Here is a 14,087-nt window from a genome sequence, read left to right as displayed (position 1 = left end):
AAGTTTTGCTAAGAACATTACAAGTTTAGACAGTGAAAGTTTGTAAAATACAGGGTGGTCCAGTTTTAAGTGTCAATAATTCACTATTTGATAGCCAATCAAAAAATAAGTTGACTTGCATTACGTCATTTTTCTGAAAAACGTTTCCTAAGGAAAATACAGTCCTCCAAATTTCAATTAAAAAAATCGTTTTATAGTTTAAAACTGAACATCCAAGACTTGTGAAAGTCCAAATTTGTACTGAATAGTCTAAAAACTTTTTTACTACTAGGAATGGTCTTATGATTCGCTTTCGCAGACTGCCATCCTGGTTGAGTGTCTGAAACTGGCATTCAAGAACTAAAAAAAGTCCGGAAATCAAGACAAAGATTGTATTTTGTGCATGAAACTCATTTTTTACTACTAAAAATAGTATAAAAGTTGACTTTTAATGCTAGAACGGACCTTACTAGGACTAAAGAGAGTCCAAAAGTATATTTTCAAGACTTTAATTGGTGTACAACTCAATTTTCTGGACTGGACAACAAGTCTAGAAGTAAATTAAATTTTCGGACATTTTATTTCTAAAAATTAGTTCTCAAGACTATTATTGTAGCATTTGGTACCAAAATTTTTTACTTTTATTACTGAAGAAACTAGACTTTTAGAAATAGTCTTAAACTCGATTTTTCAGTCTTAAAAAGCACTAAAAAACAGTCTGAATTTCTTAGAGATGCTACAATTTATTCCACCTATGAGTGTAGAAGTCAATTTAATAGTGAAGAAGCTTGAAGCATTTTCAAGATTATGGTCAGTGGACAAACTGGCTTTTAGGCCTGATAAGTCAAAAACTTTGTAAAGATAGTCTTGAAACTCGATTTGAGGCACTGAAAACAGCCTTAAAACACTAAAAACAGTCTAGTTTATTAAGAAATACCCGAATTTTTAGCACTGAGGTCTCTAGAAGTCAACTTAATAGTGACAAAGCTTGGAATGCCATTTTAAGTCTATGAAGAATGTAAAAATTGTTTTTTAAGTTTGCTATGTCAATAACTTGGTGAAGATAGTCTTGAAACTTGATTTTCCAAGCTGAAAGCAGTTTTGAAGCACTAAAAATAGTCCAGAATTTGAAGAAAATGAAAAGCAAAGTAAAAAGCACGAAAAGTTAGTTTTCAAGACAATTTTCATGAATCTAATCTCTCTGTCCTGCATCTAAGACTATTTTCAAGACTAAAATATTGAAATTTGTCTTCAAATTATGAAAACTTACTTCAAATGCAAATTTTAAGCTTCTGATGTCACTTTTCATTAGTTCAGTCACATTTTGGGGTTCAAGTCAATTTTTAAGGTTTAAATGTATGAATTTGTAGTAACAAATTCTTGAAAAAGTACTTAGTTTTTATGTCTACAAGTCAATTTTCAGTATTAAAGTCTCTCGATTTGCATGAAAACTGGTTACAAACACAATTTTTAAGCTTCTGAAATGTTTATCTTTTCTAATTCAATTTTCAAAACTAAAGTTTTTTAGTTTGTCTGGAAACTATGAAAACTGGCTACAATAATATTTTTTAAACTTCTTAAGTGAATTTTCCGTTTCCAAGACAATTTTTAAGTTGGGTTAGTTTTGGGTCTTTGACCGTAATATCGTGTAATAAAGTGCTCGTTCCAAATTTGATCAATATTGCTCCAACGGTCTGACAGTTATGACAAAAAAAACCGATTTTTTAAACAGATATTTGAAGGACTGTATTTTCCTTAAGAAGCACTTTCGAGGAAAATGACAAAATGAATGGCAACTTTTTTAATTGGCTATGGATTGGTGAATTATTGACATTTAAAACTGGACCACCCTGTAGAGCTTTTATTCTGAATTGAAAAAAATGTTTTACCGTAGTTTGTTGATAAATCAGTGAATCAATTTTGCCATAACACAACGCCTCCTATAACACAAAGCCTAAAAGGTGTTTGTGAAAAATTCCAATATGACCGAATTAGTGATTGCTGCTAATATCAAAACAGTATTAGTTTGAATTAAATATTTAAAGTTTGCTTATTGACGGTTACAGTCAGTTTAACTTTAGTGGTTTTATTGGAGTAAAAACTGATGAATTGTTATTAATTAAGTTAATTTAAGAATTGCGGTTTTAGGTGATAGTAATACTCGTGAAATTAAACATGGCATTAACATAATTTCACAAAAACTTTTACACTTATTTAGCCTGCTTAGACTTAACCTTCCCCATGTAAAACCATAATTTTTTGCCTTCCAAAATGTATCCATCTGCTCTACCACACTGTCCAGGACGAGAAGACAAGCATGCTAGTAATCGATCAGTGATAAACTGTTCTTCTACAGCAGGTTCCACCTTAGCCAGTTTCTGCCTGTTTTCATGTTTTTTAGTAACTTTCTTGCTCATTTTTTTGCTTAGAAGAGCTTCTTCTTCAGGTGTCAGTTTATTAGCCCCCTTCTTCCGTCCCAAAGCCAGAATGTAATGACTTTCATATCATTGCCTGATCAACAACAACAATGGCATTTTTAACCAAAGTTTTGGTTCTGACCAATTCATTGTTGCTGGCATTGTAACCAACATCAATAATACGGGTTTTACGTGCAGTGCCTTCGCTGCCCCAGCCAAAGTTTCCAGTGTCCAGCCTCAAAGCTCTGTACTACAAATTACCACCTCTAGTACGGACATAGTGAACTCATAACATAGTGACCCTAAATTTAGTATTGGCGACCGGACGTCCTAACTCAAACTTCCTCTTCTTTTGCCACCACCACCAGCTTTATTGGTCTTGCCATATATGGCCGATATATGTCACAGTTCTTATTTTTCCATAACGAGGATTGTGAGATTTGTGACAAAAAAAGTAACAAAAACATCAGCTGTCTCATAACACATTAATTCGTAAACCGGAATCATATAATCAATGTAGCAAAAATAATGAGAAATTTATGGATTTTTAATCGATTTTCCGCTCCTCTAATATACACTCTGGCCGGTATTTTATGACGCTTTTTTCAACACCCGAATTTCCTTTCCGTTATTGGTTTTACGATCTCGGGAATCTGGAAGGCTGGCCATTATTTTTGCCGTTTCCGTTTCGACTATTCGACGAATTTTGATGAACTTCACCCACTTTCCACTCGGACTATTTCCGATCCTCGATCGAACACCTAAACATGTTCCTGGTTTTAATTTGAAAATGTAGGTATTGGAATCGTTGCATTGAAAAAGTTAGTTTTCAGGACGTATATCTAATCACTTAAGTTTGTTTATTTACACTATCATGATGTTTGTTTTCTCTACAGCTTTGAACATAAGCTTCGTATAATATTTCTACATTAATTATAAAACTGCCCAGGGCAAAAGTTTCTCGTATACAGGCCCAGGTGAAACAGTCAGTTATAACGAGGAATTACGTTACATTTCTTCTGTTCTTTACTAGATACTTCGTTGCCGAATGGTGAACAGGTGAACTTCAAAAGCGTACGATTTCAATTTTAAAATTTACGGAGAAAATGTTTTTTGGGCTTGAGTACATAGACTCCGATAGATGGAAATAGAGGAAGTCGATGGAACAAAATATATAGCTAGTGAATTGAATGAATATTTTATGGTTTCATTGCACGTACATTAAACCGAGTTGAAAAATAGCATTTTATATCATCGGGCGGAACACTCAAAACGAAATATTGTCGTTACGTTATGGTCAATGTAACATCTCTCGAGAATATAAAACAGTGCTCTGACTACCGTTAATGTTCGTAAAAGCAAAACTTAATTACGCAATTAACTTTCGCATAAAAAGTTGTGACTTACCTCGTTTCGTCCTTTGCAGTCGGTTTGTATCTGCAGCATTCGCGTTTATGGAAGGTCGCCTCGATCCAACTCCTCGCGGGAGCCTGAAAACGACAACCGCAATTTTACTTCACAATTTCCAACAATTACTGAACTGCCATTGTCATGCATAATATTCCGCTCGATACACCCAACGAACGTTATTATACTGCTTTAATTAGAACCGGATCTTCGATACTAACCAATATTGACATGGTTACACAGCATTAACTCATTTTAAAGTGTTTCAAGTTTCAAGAAACGCAAGATTCCAATTAATAAATCCAATCTATTTTTGATTGAACTCTGAAAGTGTTCCACGTGTTTCAAAGTTTTGCCAAGAAAACGCAACTCTTATTGCGATGAGCAGAATGGTGAAATAAGTTTCTCGACTAAAAACAATTTCAAAGTGAACTTCCGGAAAGTAAAACATAAATTGAAAAACATTGAAATAATGGAACCGTACCATTGTTTAAAAGAGTTTATCGAGAAATATTTCCTTCAAATTGCTCTTCGTATTTATTACCTAATTATATCAATAATCGAGTTTTCAAAATAGTACTTTCAAATAAGAAATTAACATCCTGAGAAACAGCACAAGTTCTTGTTGTTTTATAACGGTAACAATAGAAAGAATTGAAAATGAATTAGGTATATAACAATCCCAAATCAAAGTTTAAAATCACAAGTAAAACGTGACAAATAATCACAAGGCAACATTATAAGATATCCAGAAAGATATAATTTTAATTTTTACATCGGACGTTATGTTTTTATGTAATGATCCGCCTTTTCGCCATTCAAACAAGTTTGTTTGAGTCCATCAACGTTTTTATGACAGTTTCAGTCATTGTAAGATCATCTTTCTACATTGCGATATATGAGTCTATTCAAATATTGCTTTCCTCAAATTCAGAGAATCCGGAAAATTTTTCTAGGAAGTTTTCCTGGTTTGTATGACCTAAAATTTTAGTGAGTTTCAGATATGTATTACAGCAAACGTGATAATTTTTTCAAAAAGTTTCATGAAAAAGATTTAAATAACTCAAGTGAAAATGGTCAAAATAGTGACGCGACAATTTCAATTAGAAATTTGAAACTATTTTTTTTTTGAATGAAACCAATCACGTGAAAATATTTAAATTTAAAATTTATACTTGGGAACATTCCATAAATTGAAAAGTTAATCACGTGCCCACAAGTTTCTAAAAATTAACTAGCTATTAAGAATAATTAAACTGATCACGTGACTTTAGACATTTAAATGCAATTATTAAAATGGTCCATTAACGACGATCGAAACTGTCAGAATTGTGAGACAAATTTAACATTAAACAATGAATGTTTCAATCAGAATTGTTTACAATTTAAATTGACACTACATGATTTTACGTTGCCAGTTCGAAAAATTTTTCTTTTTAAATTGTTTTTTACTAAAGATGAAGCAGTTTGAGTTAAATTTTCCAGTTAAAAATAGATGAAACACTCACGTGATCTTATGCAAGGTCGGTTAAATGGATAAAGTAGTGCAGTATTAAAAGAACAAATTCAGTGTTTTTTTGAAAAAATGGCTTATTATTAGATATTTAGCAAAACAAAACATTGTCGACAAATCCGATTGTTTCTAGGAAAAAAAAAACAAAAATAAGTAGATATTTGTATACCTGACCAAATAAGATGATCAAATTATTCCTATTCTTGACAAAAGCTTGACTTTTTAAATAGAAACCATATTAAGAATTAACTTTTTTTCAAATCAATCAAAAGCTATATAATAAAAAAAAATGGCGGATTTATCTTCTTTTGTTTATCCGCAATTTTTGAATTTTTAATATTGGCTATCTTGATTTTTTCTGACAGCTGATGTCATAAAACTCACTAACATTCATTTTTAAAATATACTTAGTGATCATGTGACTTTAAACATATAAGTTTCTGAAACTCTCACCACAATTTCTTTTTTAATGGATAAATTGTTATGTTTGTGTTTTGAATTTTTCTCTCTAGTTAATTAAACTGAAGTAAAAATAAAACTCGAGAAATTAAAGAACAGGAAACTATCAATTTACTTTGAAACTGCACGAAGAGTGCAGTAAACTAACACCATTACGGAACTCAATCCTCTAAATTCTTCAGATTACTCTAGAAGCTAGTACAGGCAATTGCAAAACTAAATCAGTAAAGTTTCAAGCCAATTTCCATGGATTCGACCTTCCAAAGTGAATAAACTAAACTTTTTCAACTTAAATATTTTTAAAAAGTTTTAACTTTTCAACTTCATTTTAGTAGAAGATTACGTTAACTTAAATCTGTAGTTTAAAATGTAAAAAAAGCATTGACAATTTACAGCCAGAAGGACGCTCAATTATAACCTATACAACTTAAGCCTTAGTAATAAAGTTTTTAATGATCCACTTGAAACAATTAACTCGAAAATGCAAAGTAATTAATAAACATCAACGGTAATTTAACACGAAAATCTAGATTGAAAAGTGAAACAAACACTGAAACTGGGTCGAAAAGCACATTTTGCTGTTCGCAACTTGTTGAGTTTGAGTAATGGTCTGAATCGGTTGAGGAGTTTCCTCAATTCCTTGTGATTCAAGTTTCCTGTCGCAGGTGCGTTTAATTAATGGCGCTAAATACTTTGATCGTGTAAATCCAGCATTTCTACACATATACTAGGTAAATGTTAGTAAATACGTCACTACATCGATACAGAGGTGTTAAATCAACTTTAACAAAAGCACATCAAAACGAAGGGCGAATTTCCATCTAACTTACTGAACCAAAATCATTTGCCACAGGCCATAAAAACGTCGATAGTGAATTCACTAAAGATTCAAACAGACGTCTAGTTGTCCGCTGAAATTGTTGATTAATTAAATCTTGAATTCCGATTATAAAGCACTTATTACAAAAAATGATTGCACCGTATTTCGTTTGACCATTTCAATCTACAAAAACTGAGCCGGTTAGTGTTTAGTAGTTCAGTTATTAAGGCTTTCCAAGTCTATCAAATCACAAATTAAAGGGAGACATATCAACGTACGCTTAAAAATTAGCTGACCGTTGTGACCGTGTTAGTATTATTGCAAAAGTTGACATGCCGCCCCTTTTTAAAGCGAATTCTACTTCCAAATCCAATTTCCTCTACTTTCCATAGCAAAAATCACCCAAAAATTCGTTAAAACTTACTGCACTAAAATCGGTCGCCACCGGCCACAAAACAGTCTTTAAGGAATTGGCCAAAGTATCGAATAAACCAGGTCGACGCTGAAAACAAGCACACAATGATAACAGAAAGGAAGGAGACAACAGTTTGCCATTTTGATTTTTTTACAAAGATATTATTGATTTCCAGTTAGTTAATATTTGCAAAAAACAACAATGAAAACCCTTCACTATTTACATAGTTTTTCATATTTATCATCAGCAGTGGTATTTACAATCTATTTGAATGAAAAATGTTTGCTAATGAACAACAAATTTATAACAACTGTGCAGTAAACTTATCACACAATTATTTAATACACTGTCTTACGTAATACAAAATTAGACTGACAGATGCAGATCAACTGTCAAATTACGACACATCTGTTCAAGTACACAAGATTGTATGCACATTGTTTAGTATATCGAGGATATTTACCACAAAAGCACACATTAAAATTAAGTGCTTATTACAAATGTACTGAATAATTTTATGTTTATAATCCAATAAACCGAAACTTGTGCTAAATCGACTATAGCTTTACAAAGCTTTGCTGAAGCGCTTCCGCTAATTTATTAAAACAGAATTTTGGACGTATTCCAATTTAATATTGCATACGAACACGAAACGTTTTTAACTGTAATTAACAAGAACAAGATTTTGATACATTTTAGAACAAAATATTAATTGTTGTGGTTTATCTTAATCAAGTGAATGCAGATAATTAGGTCAGTTCAGGATGCTAATTGTCTATTTTAATCTCGAGGGTGCTAAAAAGTTGCCGCCTTCGCTTCTTTTGATTAAAAGAAAAATGCTGCAAGAAGATATTTTTCAATTAACCTCAATAGCGGAAAAACTGCAGCTCGTCTGAAATTTTCATGGTTTCCACTGTTACACATTTCTTTAAAAGAAAATTATACGAAATTGTGAGGAAAACAACCGACAAGTCCATTTTGTGACATTGCATAATTGTAGTGATTTTGATGTGACGTGGTGTTGGTAAAATTTTCATTTCCCGGTCGTAAAATGGCTTTAGTAATGAAATAGTGGCAATTTTCCGCAACTGAAACGGACAGCAATACTAGTAAAATATTTACGACCTTACGAGTCACTGCTGAAACTTTAATCACATACAACACACATTGCACTTCTACAATGTTGTACATCAGAATAATAGTGAGTTACGTGCTTTTTGATCTGCTATCCTGTATTGAATTATCTGAAAACATAAAAATTGCGGTTTAAGCAAGGAAAATGCCAGAATTTACAACCTTCCCGAACACCTTTGAGGTTCAGAATGTGTGGGAAACGTGCTTATGATAAGGTTTCCTCGGGGAGCCCCACAATGTTACAATCTATTATGTCGAGGTGAAAATAAAGGCTTCTGAACGTGGTAATAAATTTTGGGGCCTAATTTTTAGTTGTCATTTTGTGGTCTCAAAGGCCGTATAAGGTTAGAAGTGATTATACAGTTACAACATTATCGTTTTAATGAAGGATACACTATACAGGGAGTTACAAATTCGATGCATTAGCATTGCTATCTCAGAAACTAAAATTGATAGAGCTTTAGTTAAATGCAAATTTGCGCATTTTATTGATAAATAATTTGGTCAAAAATGAAAAAAAAAAATTCTATTTTATTTTTTTACCACTATTGAATTGAAAGATCGAACTGAATGTGAATTTTATAGTTTCCACTTCAACATGGCCCAGTTATTTGCCTAGTTACAGGGTGTCTATATTTATTTTTTTGTCACACTTAAAGTCCTCATTTGACCATCATACAAGGTGCTACAAATTGGTGTTTAAATAAACGTTTATTTCATGCCATTTTTGCTTCTATTTACGAATTATTTTGTAAGTGAAATCATTAAGTTTTAAGAGAAGTAAAAGTGGTTTATTAAAATACAGTTGGCATTACTAATTTTCCTTTACTTCAGTATTAACTAAACAAACTATTCTTTTTGTAAAAATGGTTCAAATATGGTTTAAATCATAATTTCTAAATATCTCCGGAAATAATCGGAATTTTTTGAGTATTAAAATGGACAGTAAATCTGTTACCGTTTTCGAGAATCTCATACTTAAACACATATTTGTCACACCCTGTATAGTGTTTATAGTAAAAACAATAAAATAACTAAGTTTTCTTTAAGAATGAATGCAGATTAGAAAAAAACTGATAGCTGAATTTTGCAGTTTCCAATTAACAGTCTGTAACACCGTGATTTTGAAAATTACATAGTGATCCAATAAATCTAATTTGTCTTACGTGAAAAGGTCACTAATTGTTATTTAAGAATAAAAACAGATTGGACCAAATTGCAAAAGTTTTCATTTCAATAGTCCATATATCAGTTTGTAGGGCTTAAAATGGTATTTTGACCACCCTACAGAATGTCTAGCGGATGTGCAGGATATTCTTTACCAGTACTTTCAGAAACTGTGAAAGATAAAAAATAGTATTAATTAATAATACTTACAATTTTCAGAACATTTCTAGATTGTTATTTTATCATTTATAGGGTCATTTAAAATGCAATTATAATAAAAATTTATTTAGATTTATTCTTAAAAAAAGAACATTTAATACGAAATGTTGTAAAAATTTAGGGTAGTAGTAATTTGGCATCACTGGTTTCATAAACTTTACCCAAATACAGGGTGGTCCAGTTTTAAAAGTCAATAATTCACCAATCCATAGCCAATTAAAAAATAAGTTGACATGCATTATGTCATTTTCCTGAAAAATGCTTTCTAAGTAAAATACATTCCTTCAAATTTCTGTTTAAAAAATAGTTTTTTTGTCATATCTGTCAAACCGTTGGAGCAATTTTGATCAAATTTGGAACAAGCACTTATGAAATTAGTACTCATTATGAATGACGTTTGCCAAAATTCTCCAGTACCGTAGATACAGGAAGATGGTTTTAATGTTTTTGCCTTATCTTCTACGTCTCTCATTTTTCAAAAATTACGGTTTTTTTTAAATTTCACTGTTCACGATGAAAAAGAAATTACTTCTTATAAAATTCTGATTTAAAACTTCGTTTACGAGATAATTCAGTTATTACGTTCAAAGACCGAAAACGGAAAATTCACTTAAGTAGCTTAAAAAATTTTATTGTAGCCAGTTTTCATAGTTTCCAGACAAACTGAAAGACTTTAGTTTTGAAAATTGACTTAGAAAAAATAAAAATTGATTTCAGAAGCTTAAAAATTGTGTTTGTAACCAGTTTTCATGCAAATCGAGAGACATTAATATTGAAAATTGATTTGTAGACAGAAAAAAAACTACTTTTTCTAGAATTTTTGACTACAAATTCATACATTTAAACCTTAAAAATTGACTTAAACAACAAAAACTGACTATGAACTAATGAAAAGTAACATCAGAATCTTAAAATTTGTATTTCAAGTAAATTTTCATAATTTTCAGACAAATTTCAATATTTTCAGTCTTGAAAATAGTCTTAGATAGAGGAAATTGATATTAGATTCATGAAAATTATCTTGAAAACTAACTTTCTTGCTTTTTACTTTGCTTTTCATTTTCTCAGAATTCTGGACTATTGTTAGTGCTTCAAAACTGCTTTCAGCTTGGAAAATCGAGTTTCAAGAATATGTTCACCAAGTTATTGACACAGCAAACTTAAAAAACAATTTTCACATTCTTCATAGACTTAAAATGGCATTCCAAGCTTTGTCACTATTAAATCGACTTCTAGACACCTCAGTGCTAAAAAATCGGGTATTTCTTAATAAACTAGACTGTTTTTAGGGTTTTAAGGCTGTTTTCAGTGCCTCAAATCGAGTTTCAAGCCAGTTTGTCCACTGACCATAATCTTGAAAATGTTATTTCAAGCTTCTTCACTATTAAATTGACTTCTAAACTCATAGGTGCAATAAATTGTAGCATCTTTAAGAAATTCAGACTGTTTTTAGTGCTTTTTAAGACTGAAAAATCGAGTTTAAGACTATCTCCAAAAGTCAAGTTTCTTCAAGTCAAAAAGTAAAGTAATAAAAGTAAAAAAATTTGGTACCAAATGCTCCGATATTAGTCTTAAGAACTAATTTTTAGAAATGAAATAGTCCAAAATTGTATTTACTTCTAGACTTGTTCCGGTCCAGAAAATTGACTTGTACACCAATTAAAGTCCTGAAAATAGACTTTTGGACCCTTTTTAGTCCTAGTAAAGTCAGTTCTAGCTTGTCAATTTTTAGATTATCTTTAGAAGTAAAAAATGGGTTTCATGCACAATACAATCTTTGTCTGGATTTCCGGACTGTTTTTAGTTCTTGAAATCCAGTTTCAGACACTCGACCAGGATGGCAGTCTGAGAAAACGAATTATAAGACTATTCCTAGTAGTAAATAGCAAGTTTTTAGACTATTCAGTACAAATTTGGACTCTCACAAGTCTTGAATGTTTAAGTTTTACACTATAAAACGATTTTTGAAATTGAAATTTGGAGGACTGTATGTTCCTTAGGAAACGTTTTTTAGAAAAATGACATAACGCAAGTCAACTTATTTTTGATTGGCTATCGAATGATGAATTATTGACACTTAAAACAGGACCATCCTGTATAGGGCATGAAGTAGCTTTCTAACTGGTAACAGTATAATATGAAAATGTTTAATTTTCTTTCAGTCTTGTTTAAATTTGCCAAAACCAATTAACGTCTTGAAGACATCCTAGTTATGCAAATGGCTGCGTATTTGTTTGCCATGAATTGAGTCGTCAAGCCTAGGGCCCGAATACAATCTACATATTTGCGTGATCGGCAAAGACCCTCCCTTTCGCATCTTTTAAGGGTCCATTTGCATAATTCTGGATATCAGCACAACAGTCGCCGAACGACAACTCTCAGGCAGCAAATCCCAAAATAAAACTCGGATTTATATTCATTCTCCGGGGCTTAGTTTAAAATAGAAGGCGTCTTCCTATCTGTCTGAGAATAATAAGAAGGCAGGTGATTGTGTTTACGCCGCACACTATTTACTACTATCCTCTCAGGACTTCTTTGTAACATTTTAAGTTTGAGTGCAAATTGAAAAGAAAAAGTTTTCGCTCTGACTGCGGTTTGCCTGCATAACCTCCGTGGAGAACAGGTTTGCCAACCCCTGGTTTACGGTTATGTCTTTATTTAATTAAAAAGGTTTAATTGGTACTTTGTTTCAACCACTTTGTACCTATTGGAACATATTTTTCACTTTAATAACGATAGTTATTAAAGTTTAAATCCCGGAAACGTGGCTGACGTAGGTGGGTCAATATTGCTGCAAGCAACTAGTAAAACGTTTCCTCTACGGAAATAAAACGAGTTTTCCACTGCTGGATGATAGTTAGGGGGCGAGCCAAAAACGCCAATAATCCTGGCTCGAAACGATTCCATATCCTCCCGATCGTTTCTTAATCGGGCCTAGAGATAATGAGAAAATCTGTTTACCTAGCCAGAAACCTGGAAGAAAGTTTAAATCAGCATTTTAATGTTTGCATTTTCCGGGAAGAACTAATGATAAAATCAGGAAAAGATGTACTGAGCAAAAGAAAAATGGAAAATGTTTGTGTAAGATCAAAAGTTGTTCTAGTGAAATTTCATTCGTATAAATGTTACAGGACGTTTAACAAAGCTCTAAAGGAAAATATTCCCAAACAATATTTTCAGGAAAAGTTTGAGGAAAGATCATTTGTCATAAAATGCGACAAGTTTGTCTTTTTTTTGCATACAAAACACCTTGAAATGCCTTTAAAATACCGCATGTCTGCTTTTACAATTTGTACATGAGAAAATGTCGATAAGGATTAATCATTCAATAAAAATGACTTCCTCAGGTTACGTGACTGTTTTTCAAAATTTTAAAAACTCAAAAGTTTAAAATTGATTTTTTTAAAGGTCCCGTCACATGCTAACAAACAAAAAATGTTTTTGTACGGTTGCTCAAAATTACGAGTACAATATTTTGACGTTTGCACGAATCTTCTAACAGTCATAATAACCAAGTTAGCACGTGTCAAATAAAGACACTTATCATTTAAAAGAAACAGTTGAAAAATTGGTAATTTAAATTTAGACAGTAGTAAAATTGTAAGAACTAGATCACGTGACTTGATAATACAATTTTGAGCTTGCAACACTGTAAAAGCCAGTTGACATTGTCAAAAACAGTCACGTGAACTTCAAAACGCAGTTTAAACTTTGAAAAATGGTAAATTAAATTTAGACAGTTGTAAAAACTTAAATTGCAAAATACACGTTACGTGACGTTGAAAATGCAATTCTGCATGTTCTTGCAACACTGTAAAGGCTAGTTGACATCTGTCAAAATTAGTCACGTGACCTTTAAAATGTGGTTTAAAATTTAAAAATTTGGTCAATTAAATTTAAACTATTTTAGACAGTTGTAATAGCTGAAATTGCAAGAGACACATCACGTGACATTGATTACGCCATTTTAGAGCTGGTAACACTGTCAAAGCTAACTGACACCCGTCAAAAACAGTCACGTGACTTTAAAATGTAATTTAAATGTTGATCATTTGGTAACTTAAATTTAGACCGTTGTAAAAGCTGAAATTGTAAAATACACGTTACGTGACGTTAATAATACAATTTTGAGCTTGCAACACTGTGAAAGCCAGTTGACATATGTCAAAATTAGTCACGTGACTTTTAAAATGTGGTTTAAAATTTAAAAATTTGGTAAATTAAATTTTGAACTATTTTAGACAGTTGTAAAAGCTGAAATTGCAATAGACACATCACGTGACATTGATTGCGCCATTTTAGAGGCTGCAACACTGTCAAAGCCAACTGACATCGGTCACAACAGTCACGTGATTTTAAAATGTAGGTAATTTAAATGTTGATTATTTGGTAAATTAAATTTAGATAGTTGTAAAAACTTAAATTGCAAACTGCACGTTACGTTCTTGCAACCCTGTAAAGGCCAGTTGACATCTGTCAAAATTAGTCACGTGACCTTTAAAATGTGGTTTAAAATTTAAAAATTTGGTCAATTAAACTATTTTTGACAGTTGTAAA

The 14,087-nt window shown here is 31.8% G+C and overlaps 1 protein-coding gene and 1 pseudogene across 12 annotated transcripts in view; both read right to left on the bottom strand.

Annotated features, from left to right (window-relative positions):
- The window catches only part of Trpm (transient receptor potential cation channel, subfamily M), a 67,788-nt gene that overhangs the window by 41,342 nt on the left and 12,359 nt on the right, over positions 1–14,087 (bottom strand). For 8 of the 12 annotated variants that reach the window (XM_081973281.1, XM_081973287.1, XM_081973278.1 and 5 more), the window contains one exon: positions 3,804–3,886. In XM_081973281.1, coding sequence (XP_081829407.1) covers positions 3,804–3,886 — 83 coding nt within the window. Of the gene's footprint in view, positions 1–3,803; positions 3,887–6,605; positions 6,687–7,019; positions 7,098–14,087 lie in introns of all 12 variants that reach the window. The other 4 variants (XM_081973280.1, XM_081973289.1, XM_081973279.1 and 1 more) reach the window with 2 other exon arrangements.
- On the bottom strand, positions 2,059–3,065 carry LOC145725590 (small ribosomal subunit protein eS8 pseudogene; annotated as a pseudogene).

The sequence above is a fragment of the Ips typographus genome, linkage group LG2 (assembly GCF_016097725.1).
Source record: "Ips typographus isolate SLU linkage group LG2, UJ_Ityp_2.0, whole genome shotgun sequence".
In the NCBI taxonomy this organism is placed as follows: Eukaryota; Metazoa; Arthropoda; class Insecta; order Coleoptera; family Curculionidae; genus Ips; species Ips typographus.
This window is presented reverse-complemented; position numbering and strand designations above follow the sequence as displayed.